Here is a 16,935-nt window from a genome sequence, read left to right on the forward strand (position 1 = left end):
AGCCTTTAATATAAGAGGAGTATTTAAAAAAATATTCTAGGTATCTAAATAGGACGCCTTTGTAGATATTAGGTCTGGATACAGATATGACTTAGTTGAAATTATCATCAGGATAAAGCTATTTGACGATTGAAATATCGGACTTTTATAATTTTACATAACAGAGCATTCTTAAAAACTGTTACTCAACGAATATTTATTGCCAGCTCAAGTTTTCAGACCAAATCCGTTACCATCTTAAATGACATTAAACCAACACTTTCCCTTACGTATAATAACACGAAACTTATACCAAGTTTTACTCCACAGATCACCTGACGGGTCTCTCCCATCAGTCGCAGAACAAAACAGCGACGTTATTCACGCAGCTGTACCGAGGGCACGCGACAAGAACCGTGCAGCCTCTCGCGACTCTCTACGACGACATCCGAATAGTCCTACGATCGAACTCGGAAAGAGACATCAGTAGCGAGAGCCTTAGCGCTGGAGCACCAAAAGACCTGGCCGCCAGTGCGAAGAAATTCTTCAGAGATATATTTCCCGTGGCCTATCATAATGTGCTGAAGTTAGACTCGAAGCAGTTCACTCCTGAGTATGAGGCGTGCTTGAAGGACGCGTATGACGCAGTCCAGCCTTTCGGAGATGTGCCGCAACAGGTGAGTTTTATTAACTGCAATTAAAAAGCCATATAATAGACTTTCAGAGTTCGTTTCTTTAAGATATTTTCCTATCTTAACAAGTATAATCGATACAGATAACTGGGTTTTCATAATGATTACAATAAACTTAAATTCATGACAAACTGCAACATACCTACTAATATAAAGCTTGAAAACAGCCTAAAATCCCCGAAATGCGTCTCACAATTAACCACGCTACGAGCACTCTCCCTCACGGTACCAAAACCTGCCTTCATTCTTGTGTTCAAGGGCCATCACTTGAAACATTGAGCCAGTATTCGTTCATTCAAAGTTATGGTGCATTACCCCTTGAACATTGCATGGGTAATTGGGTTTCTGTGGAGATAACTTGCAGATTAACCGAGTCAACCGGTACAAGTGTCGTTATATTCATACAGAAATGTTCTTTTACGAACACTTTACTTAATCCGGTGTCTAAATTTTCTTGACGGGAATGTTGGATTTGTGTAAAGTACACGTGTAATTTATAATTCAGTTGGTTTATGCTCTTTGCATTTGATGTAATTTGTTAAATGTTAGTTATAAAACCTAACATTTAACAAATTACATCACTATCAACAAGTGTTATCGTTACTTACATTTTTGGTCCTATTAAGATCTGTATTGGTATAAATTACGTCATTGAGCTAAGAAATTGCATTAAACATAATGATTTTGTACTTTATAAAGCTTAGAAACAGTCGATCTACAAAACACCCATCTACAGCTCTGAACGTCACTTAAATACAAATAACCTAACCTAATCATAAATATATCAAATATTAGCATGAAACACGAATAGATACCATGTTCTCAATACATTATTAGGTGCTATTCACATAAATCTAAAGAAATAACATTTCGCATTTATAATTTACAACGAAATTCCGAGCATTGGGAGTTGGTTACAGTAGGTTGGAGCCGCGCCGGTGGTCAGGCAGTAAAACGTAAAAGTCGGATTTATTCCTCTCAATGGTCTCTTCGCCTACGTTCTCGGTATAAATCAATTTCCACATCATTTTACAAGTTGGTCGGCAGATAAGTAATCGTTTGATAGTTTATACACTAAGCTTTTCTGTGAGCTCGTGTCAGTCGTTTTGATGTTTGATCGCGTCTAAGTTTTATTGAGATTATTTCTTGACACGTTTAAAGCGCCTTTGTAATTTAGAGAAGATTAATTTTGGTATTTCATCTAAGTGAATTTTAAAAAACCTAATTTATCTTAGTATTGTATTATTAAGTAAGGCACTGCTAAGTTGCTTAAAAAATACAAAAGACGATACGTCCTTATAGTTAGTTTTTTACGTTTAAACAATTACTAATCTATAACATATGCATAAAAAATGTCGTTCGTTTAGGTGACGATAATCTAAAACTCAATAAAAACTATGAAATATAATTTAAAAAATACTAAAGATACATTTTTCTCTACAGTTGGGCTCCTCACTATCCCGGTCGCTGGAAGCTGCGCGGGCGCTGCTACAGATGCTGGCAGTCGGCGCCGACGCTCTCGCCACCACCGAACGAGTGTTGTCCAGCGCCAGTGACGTGTGTGCAGAGCGACTGCTCAAAGCAGCCGGCTGTGCCCGCTGTCATGGACACAGCGCTCCTCCCTGCAGAAACTACTGCCTCAATGTCGCTAGAGGGTAAGTCTCTAGGTATAATCTTTATATAATTATATATATAATTCTTCTGTAAGTGTGTATGTCACTGAACTTCTCTTAAACGACTGGACCGATTTTGATGAAATTTTTTGTGTGTGTTCAAGGGGATTTGAGAATGGTTTAGATTATTAAAAAAAGTTTAAAATTTTCAAATTAAAGACAGGACAACGTCTGTCGGGTCCGCTAGTATCTCTATAATAAATTACCTATGTGTTATATGAACAGCATGTGATAGTGTTTGCAACACTAAGCCGAACTTAATGAAATTTTGTGTACGTGAAAGCATTTTCAACAATATTGCGCTGTGCCGTAGTAGGTATATGTTTACTATAACAGTTTCAAAAAGCTTCTTTGTAGATACTACTTCAGTTTATAATAAAGTTGCTAGGACTTATTTTTTATCTGCGTCCCGTCCGATCCACTTTAGGCTGCAAAATGATAATTATGCCGCAAAAAACTCGAATGCCTTGATCATCCAGTTACCTACATGAGGCTCAGGTAATTTTGTTTCAAATGATGGTAGTCATTTGAAACAAAATTGTATAAAATCTAGCTAATTTACTCTTGAACTACCAAGTAATACTTACTTCGGAAAACTCGATACTTAAGATTTAAACTAAACCAGCCTATCTTCAGAGCGGTTTCACCTCGTACATCAATCGCGTATATTACAGGTACCGTGTTCTAGATGTTAGTACTTACGAACTAATAGACTGTATGCGATCGCGTGCACCACAAAATTACGACAAGTGTCCGAGCTCAGCTGTACCGTGTAACTGGACTGAGAGAATTTATTCTAGATTATACGATCGTTATTTGTTAGGAGACAGTTCGAGAACTTACTTTTAGATTTTACATTTTATACATGAAATATATTTTGCAATTTGTACACATATTGAGAAATTAATACGGGCATTTGTTAATTTCTTTGTAATTTCTTCCTACCTAACCTAATATGACTATGAACCCACAATCTCCTGACTGATCCTCCAAGGCTGTCAGACAAAAAATAGCTGTGTTAACATATGACAAAGATTATCTAAAATAATGATTACGAATTTTATATAAGCTCTCTCTAATTATTATCAGGAGGTAAGCTCTCACAAGATTCTCATTTGCATTCCATCCACAACTTCAAGATTTTCATTTAACTTTTATGATGTCTGAAAAAAGCGATTAAGGATGTCCATTGTAATTAAAAATAAAACGCGATACTGTAAGCGCAGGTACCTCACTAATTAAATTCGTAACTCTCGTCAAACAAAGAGATTCTTAACTTTAACGATTCCGTAAACTTGAATGACGGAGACTTTGCAAGTACGCCGCTAAGCATCTATAGCCAATATTACCCTTATTCATAAAGGTTTAATAGCACCGTTTTAGCTTTTATATGTTTTGTCTCTCACCCCCTTAGCGGTTCAACACTGGTAAGAAAGGGAAGGAAGTAATTATAGATAAAGTTTAGCAATTCCTCGTTTATGAAGATGTTTATAGTATTATTGTGTTGCTGTAGTTAGTTTTATGCCTGTCTTCTCTAAAGACTTGGCTTCTAATCGTAAAGCCACGATTTTGTTTTGCGAACTAAAGAAACATAAAACTTTAAAATTTTCAGAAACTAGAATCAAATACTAGTAACATCTTAATAGAGATAAGAAATAGTGAATCGAAATCGCCTTCCTTTATGAAGAAATATAAAACCGTAAACATCATTATTTCATAAGTATTTTAATATTTTTCATACAACTAATCACTACAACAACACCATAACAGCTAAGAGACAAACCTATGGTGACATTAACACAGGTTGTTCGATAAACAACTTTTTTACACATAGGGTGTTGCAATTCATGCTGTATTTAATTACTTAATTATAACTACATCTATCATCTTATAACGTAGGACTATTATAAATAATAGCCTTGTTATCTCTCCGAAGTGTTTTTATGTAATAATCATCACTTTTTTACGGAGGAATGATTACGATAATTTATTCTAGTGTCATAAGCTGTGTATGTGTGTAATCTTGAGCCATTTATTCAGAAGTACGAGTGATTATATAGATACAGTAAGTTTAGTAGCTGCTGTTGAAATAATAGGAATAATTATGATCTTAATGCACTGTGAAACTCGGCAAAGAAATCGTATATTAAAAGGAACTAGCTTTTCAGTAAAAGTGACTATACAAGCGGAGTCCTTTAGTTTAGTTAAACGTAATCTAAGACATAATTACTTCTCGGACAAAACCCGTAGACTATTAATCTGGTTTTCTTCCTATAATTCATTATTTTAAAATTATCTGCGGCACTCATAAAAACTCAATGCCTGTTTACCGTTTCATTGTTTATAACAATAGGGTATTTTACTCGATCAACAGAAAAGTATTAAATTGCTACTAGCAAAAAAGAGTAGCCGATTTGACTGGTAGTAAAATACCGTATTAGGAAAAAAAACTTTAATCTAAAAGCCACTGTTTCAAAACGAATATTTAAAAAGTATTTCGTATTTCGACGAGCTCAGTAGCAGGTTAGCGGCTAATCAAGTCCAGTAATAAACTTGCGGCATGTTAGGCAGCGTGTACACTTGTTCACGTGTCTGGTCGCGTCGGCGGCGGTGTGCGCGTGGATTAATTGCGGTCCGTGTTCCGTGTGCAGCCAGCCTGTTGCCGCCGCATGAATATTAGTGCAAAAAGGATATATTTTATACTAGAGACAGATAATACGTGCTTAATCCATTTTTTTTGTTACTGCGAATTCAATGTTTACTTTTTACGGGTTTGGACTGTTCTGATCTCCGTTTGTTTAAAGGTTTAGGAAGCTTGTTCCTTGTTGAATTGATCCGATAACGAAAAGAAAAAGGATGATTAGTTAGTAGAATTAGTCAAATATTTTGGAGGATGGAGTAAATGCATTACATCTAGTCATAACATCCATCTTACATTCATTTTATCCCTTCAAAAAGAAGAAAACATGGCGTGGAGTATGAAAATATTGCATTGTCTATGGCCGTGAATGAATTAAAGTCCAGGGAGTGAAGAGTTTTTCAGTTAAAAACCAAAAAAGATATAAACCAAAATTGAATGAAATTTTAAGTCAAAAACTCACATTAATAACAGTATGTACAGCTAAAAGTATGTCTAAGTAAAAGTAAACTAAAGCCCAACACTTTCCTTTAGCGAACAGAGCCGCAGGAAGCGATTCAACTTTCTTTCAACAAATCATATGACAAAGTAAAACATTGATCAGGTTTTATATCGAGACGCAATCGGACAAATATCCGACGAGAAAAGGTACAGCTGGTTTTTGTATCAACCATTCATGTTGCACTCTCAATGAATATTGATGACAGAAAATATTGACGTTATTTTTTCACAACTTGACACTTGTTTTTTTTGTTGAAGGCAGGTGATTGATGTAGCCTATCTTACTTTGTGTATATTTATGTGTCGTGCGCTTGAGTTTATGAACTCCTTTACCAAATTATTGGTTCTTGCTGTCAATTTTCCGGCAATAAAACCCGTTCTAGTCTTATTTATTTTAGTAACAAGTAGAATTATCATAACTTGGTAGGTATTATCATAGTTCGAATTTATGCACGTCCAAAAATTATAATAAAATTTATGCAAAAAAAATGCGCCAAATTAATACGATGACGCTACGTGATGGTGATTCATAGATTTGTATACTTTTAAATTAGCTTAAAGTTAGGCTTTTCTTTAACGGTTTTTATCAAAGTATTTTTTATTGAAGAGTTAAGTACATACGTAGATACACACAAGCGAGGGTATAACAATATACATATTTTTTTTACGTAAGTTTTTTCTTTTCAACAGGTGCATAGGATCCCTGCTGACGGAGCTGGACGGTCCATGGTCAGGCTACGTGGAAGGTGTGGAGAGACTGACCAAGGTCGACGCTGATGTGGCGCTGCGGGAACTCGAGACCAAAGTCTCGAAGGCCATCATGTACGCGCTAGAGAACCGAGCTGTCTCTGAGAATAAGGTACGAAAACATTTAAATTTAACCCAGGATGGCCATACAAAGTTACAACACTTTGTAACGATTGATCATCCAAAAAAGCGATGATTTTTTTTATAATAACATTCTTATAGCGACATCTATTATATTCAGACAACATTAAACTACTTCAGCGGATATAGGTATAGCCTGTCAAATATCTACCGAAACTAATTAGCACTTCGTAGTTTCATAGTATTAAAACATTCTAATAGCGCTACGGCTGCACGTATTGCAAAAGTTTAAATGTGTGCAAGTCAAAAGACCTATATAGAAATTACAACGAGTGTTACTTCTAAGTTTCGTACCTCCTTGAGAAAAAAGACGTAGAATATTATGCATTGTTTATTGAACAAATAGCGGCTCCACTACCAAGAATAGTGGTTGTATTTTTTTATTTGTAAATATAGAAATCAGCAACACAAAGTACAGCCCGCGGCTGTGTGTATTCTGTCCGTGATTTCCATGTTACATGTTTGGAAAAGAAAAATGTAGTTTGGTGGTGGTTTGTTTTTTCTATGTCTGTATCATATTTTTAACTAAACACAGTATCGACTATTTTAGCTCACAAATACTTCAATACTAAACAAGGTGGTCTGGAGTTTTTGTTGACAGGACAACAAAAAATACAATGCGTGACTAAATTTCATTCATGATAAGTTATTCGCCCCAACCCAAAAATAATTCCATAAAGAAACATCCGATAAAAACTTTAATTGTATATCCCGTTATTTTAACAAATTAACATCTTGAATTCTCGAAATGATAATGAAGGAACATGATTAAGATACAAGCACAAACATAACTCACTTAATTACACCTTGTTGAGGAGGTCAACTTGATAAACGCTCTCTTTCTAATTGAACAAGTTCCTGTCCGAACTCGACATGATAATTTTCTCAACGATAAAATATAGTTCTAAATCCACGACTATAATTTGGTTTGATTTACCGGTGCACTGCTAACTAACAGAAGTTCTACATTTCGCACGCCACTTTACCATGAAATTGCTGTTACAACCACCCAGCTATGAAACGTGGCACCGCTAGCTCACCGCTCTCCCATACACCAATCAAACGGGAAAATATATTCCAATTTAGCACGAGAACTGGAATAAAATAAAGTTAGTGGGCGCCTACAGTTTGGCAGGACGCCACACGTGCCCGAATACCTCCAGAGAGACATTTCAATTATTCCTCAGTTAGCCGCGCCGAACAGAAAGTGCAGTCTGTCTGCATGCAGCTATTTACGTATTAGAGCTGGAGCCGAGCAAGAATTCAATTACTTACAAGGCCGATATCTATTGACCGGCTGTAAACTGAGGAATATATCTGCGTGAATATGTTTACAAGGCATTACGAGCCTATAAACAGTTAAGAGGAAGGCAGGCCGCGTGCGGGTCAGCCGTGGGCGCGGGTCGCGGGCTCGCCGCACCGCGCGCCGGCGCCCACTCTCTACAACAAAGAGAAAATTGCTTTTACACTAAGTGAGCTTTTTATCTTCGCATCTAAAGCTTTAAATGAGTTAGTGGTGCAACTATCACTAGGTGGTTCTACACGTTATTCTTCATAAGAAATAAAACACAATAATTTCGCCTCGACTTTTGCTATTATCTTAAAGCTTAAAGTGCAATGTCTTGGGAATAGTTACAAATCAAATAGCTCGTAGACTTCACCGTCTAGGGACGGACAGGCCGGATTTCTGAGAAGTAACGAGACTCGTAAACCTTTCCCTATATTTAGCTGGATGCACGCCGCCGCCATATTAAAATATCACATAACATGCGCTGCATGAATATTAATATTGCAGATACGACTGCGATTATTGTTCAACGTAATTTAACACGAATTTCATTTACTTTATGTCTTTCAACATCGAGTTATTAATTTTTCTTGGTTGTTAAAGAAAATATAAACATTTATATGAACGAGAAGATTATAAACCATTACGAGTTTGTTTGCATATAAAACTTACTTATAAAAGTAGCTAATCTGCCCAGTGAGATGAAAATCTTCTCTAGAGAAATAAGTGCATTAAGTTTAGGGTTACTTTAGGTAATCTCAAGCAATAAACAAATATATTCGTCATGTTGTTCACCAGTACACAGTTCAGTCAGCGGTTGACACCTTCAGAAATACCTGAAAATTACGACAATGAGACAATTGGTGGGACTTGTCGTAAACATCCCGTTGACTCATCAAGTAATGGATGTACACAAATCGTTATGTCACGGCGAACTGGCAAGGACGATGTTTCCGTCTTAACACCTTCTAGGTTTCCAAGGGAATTAGTCAAGCGGGATTACTAAAGTGTGCCTTTGCTATGTTTATTTAAAGATCAAGATTCTTCACCTAGCATTTCGTTTTGCTTATTAAAATGCCTAGACATTAGGGGATTTCTGAAAATAGAACTCTACAATATTATGAAACGTACGAATGTTTAAGATCACTTAAAGGACACAAACAGAAACGTGTTCACGAACATTTCTACATCGCGAATCGTTTTATCCGACTAAGTAACTCACTCAGAACACCAATTTGAGCGGGAAATAAAAAATTGAAACGGATTTATTTGCGCGAATATTTCCTTTTGTAGGAGAGAGATGGAATATTATATTTTGTGTCCTCTCCCGTAATCAGCCGTGGCAATATTGCCAATATAGGTAATCTTATTTCGGTCTCAATCATTTTCCTCGTATACAGACGGTTGATTCAATAAACCTATGACAACATCAGTATTGCGCAGGTACCTCTATTTTATTTGCCGAATTCTCTTCGTGCGTAGTATGGGTTACAATATACCTTCTATTTGTATTTTGAGCTCGTGATCTTACTTCGTCAGTGACAATGCTTCTAAGTAAACGATACACAAAAAATTAGCGTAAAATTATTTGACGTTTTTCCGTCATTATAAATAGAATTTCTGCGAAACAAAACCTCTGGGAGGCTGCAAAATAAGATATTCAATTGCTTTTATTATCGTCAGGCTTGTGTAAAAAGTTAGAGCTTAAAAGCAAAGTCCGACGCTGGAGGTTGTTGACTTTCAATCTCGCTGTAACTAGTGGTGTCGCCTCGCCTTCTAATCTCGCAAATTGACTTAGTATTTACCAGACAAAGTGTTGGAAAACTAAGTACACAGTACACAGAATAATGTATAAACGTGGTTATGACTTGTAACTAGATAACAGCTTTTAGTGTAACTCTAGTCTATTTGAATTCAAACTTGTAGGATGATGATTAACGTTGCGGTAACTTGTTCATGGAAAATCATTACGCCTCTGTAGACTTGCTAATGCATTCTTCTTATATGTTAATAAAGTACTTTAGTAATAAATTGCTTAAGTACTAATTAAGCGACACTCAAATGTATAATTAGTAATAAACCTGGCACGACGTCGCGCAATCTCCATTTTGCGAAATTTACACATAAAACAAGCCTCTCGTAAACATATCAAATCTAGACGCGAATAGAAAATACATGTAGAATCGTAAGTAGTTCCCCAGCATTCGGTTAGGTCGTGCATCATCCACGCTGAGCCGCTGACGTCACGTATCTGTGTCAAGACCGCGTAATGATCGCCTGCTCGCTTCCTACGAGCGCTATTTGCTTGTTGTACACCACTCATACATCTTCTAATCTCCTGCCCACGACTTGCCACGGGAGTAACGGGAAAAACGAGGCTCGCAAGCTTTATTTCATGGCTTCGTTTGCGAGAATTTCTCGAAATAAAATAAGGTCGGTGGGTTTTCCGGGTTGAGTGGTGTTGGACTAATTAAGGGTCATTGGAACCCACTCCGTTGTAGCGCCGTACAAACATCCATCCTGTCAACGTTCCTTATCTTCTACCCGTAAACAACCCGCTGAAATCACAACAAAAATGAAAATCCTTGAAAAGTTTTGGTATTCGATATAAAAATACGCTTTGTACTAATTCTGGATCTTTGAAATCCATACCGTTATTTTTAATTTCACGTTAATGAGATTTTGTCTTTGAGACTATAAATAAAATAAAACTTTGTTATCCGTATACGTGGAACGGAGCGGTACTCGACGATTCGTTGAATTTACTTTTTGAGGGATAACTTGTGAGCAATTTGTTTCAGTGATTGTAACATCTTTTATGCATGCAGTTTCGAAAACATTCGTTTGGTTTTAATCATAATATTTTCAGAGCGGCCAAAATGGGCATGAGATAAATAAAAATATTGGGAATATCATTTTCATTTGGTGGTTGTAGCAATTATTTTTACATTGAAACACTTTTCATTCCGTGAAATTATACGCACACTGGATGTTTATATAGTCATTTATGCAAACAATGGCATCCAGTTTTAGCAATTTAACTAACTTGCAATATCAGTTCATTGTTCGCGCCAAATCCGTGTCATGACAGGTATGTCATTGTTTATCGTTTAAACCGGCACAGGCAAACAGTCTGAGCCTAGTCGTACAGCCGGAGCATCTCATATTCCATCAAGTTGTGTCGCCTACGCGTGTTCGTGCTTTCACCTCGCGAAATTACAACACCAACGCAACTATGCAAGTTAGTGCAACAGACATTCAACCACAGCGTAAAATATTACATGAAAAATGACACCCAGTGCGCTAATTAGGACTTTTTATAGTAAGCCCGATATAAAAAATTTCAGTAGAGACCCGTAATTTTGTATTATTTTTTCTTTGTTCTTGTAGTCTCTGGTTTTGGTATAGATACTATTACTTAAGAGTATGTAATATTAATCATATTGCATGTTTTATACGAATAAAAGATATCTCTACAATAGTCTTTAGTAGGAGGTGGATAAATCAAACTCCTGTTTTAATATACTGCGATGTATCACGGAATTCGGCCCAAATATGTATGCGTACAAGACAACATGCGAGTCGTTAAGCTATTAATATAATTTTTTCAACGCATTTTATCAATGCACCTACGCCAACCTACTTTGGAAAAATAGAGTTATGTTGGACTTAGTTTTACTAACACATATGAAGTAAATAGTTACTACTAGTTACTAATTCCTATAGCAATTTATAGTAAAATCAAGTAAAATGTAATTTAAGTGAACTGAGATTTGTTTTCCCTTCGGGAATGCATAGACTCATTTTTTTTGCAACTCATAGAGCAATTTAAAAAAATATTTTCCACGGGGAGTAAACATTAAGAAATTTAAATTCTCCTCTTAAATATGTACAGATGAGTTCGTTATTCTTAAACATACATTTACTGTGATACATAACCCACTAGAGAGGTGGGCCGGCGTATCTCGGATGCCCCGGGTTCACTCGTGGCTTGGGTCACGGCCCGCGTGGGCGCGACACAGCCTCAATGCGCTCGCGACTCTTCGACCAATCGCATTGATGTATACCCACATCTCTCTTATTTATGGCAACACAATCACTTGTTTATGGTCGACTACTGGTTCTGTAGCGAACTTTTTTAAGAATTCAATTTGAATTGTACTGTTCGGCGCGCCTCTTGTAAATGACCGCGGTATGTTTAATTCGTAATTGATTTTTGATTGGTGAACGTATTTTAATTAAAATGTATTTAATAATAAGAATGATTACCGCTATTGCATAGGTCTTGTGAGCCATGAATGAAAGAGCATTAAGTCTACCCGACGCTACTACACTCGCAATAGACAAGTACAAAGGCCAATGATGATTTAAAGTATGCTATAATGACTAGTCCAAGCAATATAGCTGTTTATTAAAACAAACACAAAAATGGTACAGTTTGCAAAATAACAAATTAAGAGCGTAGTTTACGAAACATTTGCCACTCGAACCCGGATGTTTTTGTTAGGTCGTCAATATTTGAGTAGTTAAACCATTCAATTCATTGTAAAATACAAATAGTCCAAGTTCCCCGAGGTTATTTGACTAAGCACTACATTAAAAGTGGTATTAACACCTAATACTACAACTGACAATTGACACTCAAAGCGAAATCTATTGAGAGTCTGTTTACTGAATAAACCGCGATAATCTGTGCTCAATATTCGACGGCACGTTTGTCTGTCTGTTTGCTTGCAATACAATAGAAACCAACGAAATATAATACCTACCTTTATTTATCTATTGAGGTGTATGTACTCGCTTCTAATCTAGGTTTATTATCCATCTTATCCGCATGATTTTATCGATTTTCAGATGCATCGTAAACTCCGTTATAGTTGTAAAGTCGATAACATCTATTGATAAACATGCTAATTTAACCTCAAAACAAGACCCTTGTCGAGAAACATGAAACATTTCTAATTAAATTAATCTTTATTAACTTAAGCATCTAAAGTTGTCGTTGTAACGTTTTCACGGCGTAAAATGCATATTTAAGAAAGCGGAAGTTCTTCAACCTAATTAATTTCAAGTGGGCAATGGTAAGGAAAACTTTTGCTATTTTCTATTAAGTAATCTTCCGGGAGAGCTACTCGACTGTAATTGCGTCATTTCCTGCAAATGGGTGTCCCGAACCCATTGAGCGTAACAGGCAGTGACGTCAGAGGGGCATTTTTTCCCCATTGTTGTTACAGAAGCAATGATTGTCACCTATTGTGCCAATTTATTGTTACAGAAGACTCGTGATCAACGCTTCGGTATTAACAAATTTAGCTGTAGCCTACCTACTACATGTATTTTTGTAAAAAAAATTGCAGCGAAAATTTAAAAATCCCGTTAGTTTAAACTTAAAAATATACTGCAGTGTTGGTATTTTACGATCATGTGTTTGTATTTGACACCGAGTGATTTATATGCGCTGTTGTTCAGATAAATGTGCATTGAAATAAAACTAGTTTCACGCACTTTATCCCGGTTCTTTTTCTTTTTATATTTTCCGACAGTTCGAACAGATTTTGGTCCCAAAGGGACCGCGAACGCCGAAAAGTATTTACAACTTCGAGAAAAAGGTAAAAAGCAAAATAAGCCCGGAATAAAGTCGGCAAAAACTATTTCAATAATTGAGCCCATATTTTGTGGGAACGAGAATTGTTGAGTGAATAAATCAGGTATTAAATCACTGGTAATTTAACGTAAGAAGTATTTATTGCCGGCACACGGCTCGCTACGTGCGGTAACGCTTGGTAACGCGTGGTAACGTCGAACATCAACATCGTAATGTCTATGACGATATTAACTTAACCCGCCTTATAAATTTTACGATACTTAGATCCATCACTTTATACGACTGTAGCATTCGTGCAATTTATAAGATTCGCTTCGAAATAGGTGAGAGTAATCTTATATTGAGTAAATTATGGTCACGGCCCGATTTATGACGTCTGTTTATATGACGACCTCACGGCTGGACCTAAAATATTTATTGTTATGTTTTAAGTATCTATAAAGCTGGCATTTATTATTTATTTCGTACAATACACTTAGAGACGAATAAAAATGGCGATAAAAACTAGACGTTGGAGTGTAGAGAACATTCCTAACATATGATTTGTGAGGCCAAGTGTGTTTGTTCGGTCGGTGCTCTTGACAAATATTTGGTGTTGTTTACATATTTGCGTGTCACATTTATAAACAAACATGCTGAAGAGCTTGTTTATAGATGTAGATCACTGGAAATTTTTCGCGTGAGAAGTTAAATTCTTATATCGGAATTAGGAGGATCATTTTTGAATTCTTCATTAGAAAATTACAGGTTGCGTAAAATTATATTGTTTAACCCGCGGTAAAATGAGTCTCAGGTAGATAGAGTAACGAAGTATTCAAATTCATTGTCGCGTCACTTCGACACCGAATGCTCCATTTTTTGTAGGCCGCTGTGAATTATTTAACGCCGGCCTGACATATTTTTAATGTTTAATATTCCGCAAATATGCAGGCCTGGGTGTAAAAACATTTTTATTTGTGGGAATTTGGAATAGAGTTATTTCTGATTGTGTTATAAAAATGTTGACCCTGTACGCACCTGGTTTTTTATTCTAACTTGTTGAAATATGCTCTTTGACATTCTTGTTCTTAAGTAAGTACACATTTAGTCAAAGAAGCGTGTCTTATGTTTACGAGAATTAGTTGTTTCGTTGTCTCTCGAAGACAAACTGTTGTGATACATACAGAATGTATTTAAGATAGTGTCTCCTAAAAATGATTACTATCTACCTATCTATCTATCTTTCTAAGTGAATCCGACCACTGGAGACTTCTGGATTTGTAGAATTTAATAATGACTATAATTAACGAAAATGGTTCAGCAATTTATTTAGTAGCAATCATCAGACAATAAGTTATTAACAAACGTCATTTACTAATCATAGAATACAATTGTGCACCATATTAAATTATTAATCTTCTCAAAGCATTGGAAGTTAAAACAAAACTAACCATACATTTTATCATTGTTATATCAAATAATAGATTTCCTTAGAAACAATTTATAATAAACTATAAATGATTCACACGGAACAAAGCGCCGATACAATTATAACAGTGTTAATACAACGCAGCTCATTGTGTCTAAATGGTAATAATGTGTTAGATTGTGCCACGGTTATTATGAACTAGGCTATCGTTTGATGAATGAATAAATGTATGACGAAATTAATTAACAATTGACTGGATGTACTCACTCAATATTCACGAGATTAATAGATTGCCGTAATTTATTGATGTACTAATTGTTTGTGTTTAACAGCTCGTTTGTGTTGGCACGATTTCGAAACACTGTACGGTAACAATAAATAGGAATTGTTATATGAAAAATAGGTTTTCTGATTATCAAAAAACCTAGATAGTTTTTACACGATGTTTTGAAGGCCTCTGTGGCGCAGTGGCTAAGGTTGTCGCAACGCCACTACCAATGCGTCGGGATGTCGTGAGTTCGATTGTTGTCTAGCATGTGTCCGTTGTTTGTATGTTTGTAAAAGTCCTCGTGATAGAAGAGCAATTCTTAGAGCGGGATTTGTAAAAATAGTGAAATTGTTCAATTTTTAAGTTAGGTATATTAGTTAGTAAACGTTATGTATACAAATTATATCTCTATAATATCAAATGTTGGAAATCGCTTAAAGAACTTGTTGTTTTCCCTTACTTTGGCAAAATGTGTTGTTTCTTTAATCGTCCGCTGTCAGAAGTTTCAGGGTCTACCCCGCTATGAGTTTTCCCACGGTATCCATATTTCACACGTTTCCCCATGGGAGAGGGCCGCAACTATGGACAGTCGACCGCCACTTACACATGTGTTTTTGAATCTCTCGCTTGCTTTTAAGATTTCTCTGTCCTTATTCTGTAATTGACATTCACTGTGAAGTGCCTCGCTATATAAGTGCATACCTTATTATTTCGATTTAATAACTTTTTCATACTGTTTACTTAAAATCGTGCCTTTTCCCCGTATAGAACGTACTCAAGAACGTCTCTTGCTATTATCCTTATGAACTAAAAATCTTAATTTAACTTTTACTTCAGCGGGTGATTATTTTTTTCGCAGAACACATAGTTATAAATAAATAGGCAAGTAAATAGTACAACCAAATAAACACTCAATAAAATGCAGTAAGCGGCATATCTTCAAAAGTCTTTCCGAATATAGACATTTATCGCAAAAACAGTAGGTACTCTACAATTTAAAACAACGACGTACTCATAAAATTGCACTTTTATCGGCATGTTTAAAGACAGTAAGTTAAGTTTTATACGATGCCATTACCAGATCGCAGTTACGATACGAATGGGCGAAGTTCTAGACGTAGGACTACTAATGCACCTAGTATTGCTATATAATACAAAGTATTGTCCATCTGGGACTAGCTTCAATTGTTTTCAGATTCAGACACGTTTAACTTAATGTTTATTGGTAGTAGCAACTATTTGCTTTGCTTTGTTATTTGGCTACCTCTTTTCTTTATTAAAATAATATTCTTTTTCATGATTTAAAATACAAATATTACTACTACCTCTTTTCGATATTAATATGCCAGTGTTCGGATTAAAATTTGAGATAAGCAAATTATGTCTTCCGATTTTGTTATGGAACAAATATTTTAAATGGCGTCAGATATTTAATTGAGTTGAAGTGAATCTATATGAATGTAGGTTCTACTTTCTATGTAAAGCGATTCCTTGAAACATGAGACAAGTCACTGAATACCGAGTAACGTTCCGTCGTAAAAACCAGTAAATTAAGTGTGCCTTCACGGTAGCGTACAAATAGCAACAATTGTACAAATGGGCGACCACAGAGTGATAATTTCAGCCTATCCGTTCTGTATCTGTGCTTTTATATCGGTTGCTTTATCAAGTTCCTTGCACTGTAATTACTGTGCCCACCCGCGGCAAGCAAATGCTTTCATACTCCATTACAATTTTTTTTTAATTCTCTTTAACCGAAGGCGGTACATTCCGGTTTACGGACGTAATGAATATTTACTATATTTAGCGGTCGGCACTTTTTATGTCTATCTTAAGAGGTTGTTCTGTCAAACGAAATGTAATTAGCACATAATGTAAAGAGTTAATGTCGGCTATCTGATGTGAGTTTTTTGGTGATTCTAATTGATGCATGTTTTGCTTTTGAGATCTGTTTCATATTAAAATTTTATAAATGATGTTGTATCTTTTTATTCA

General features: G+C 35.8%; 1 protein-coding gene across 1 annotated transcript in view; it reads left to right on the plus strand.

The window, feature by feature from the left end:
* dally (division abnormally delayed protein) overlaps window positions 1-16,935 on the plus strand; it is a 114,812-nt gene that overhangs the window by 88,901 nt on the left and 8,976 nt on the right. Inside the window, exons 3-5 of the mRNA XM_076125551.1 lie at window positions 310-656; window positions 2,115-2,326; window positions 6,174-6,342. Coding sequence (XP_075981666.1) covers window positions 310-656; window positions 2,115-2,326; window positions 6,174-6,342 — 728 coding nt within the window. The remainder of the gene's footprint in view (window positions 1-309; window positions 657-2,114; window positions 2,327-6,173; window positions 6,343-16,935) is intronic.

The sequence above is a fragment of the Anticarsia gemmatalis genome, chromosome 2 (genome assembly GCF_050436995.1).
Source record: "Anticarsia gemmatalis isolate Benzon Research Colony breed Stoneville strain chromosome 2, ilAntGemm2 primary, whole genome shotgun sequence".
Lineage (NCBI taxonomy): Eukaryota > Metazoa > Arthropoda > Insecta > Lepidoptera > Erebidae > Anticarsia > Anticarsia gemmatalis.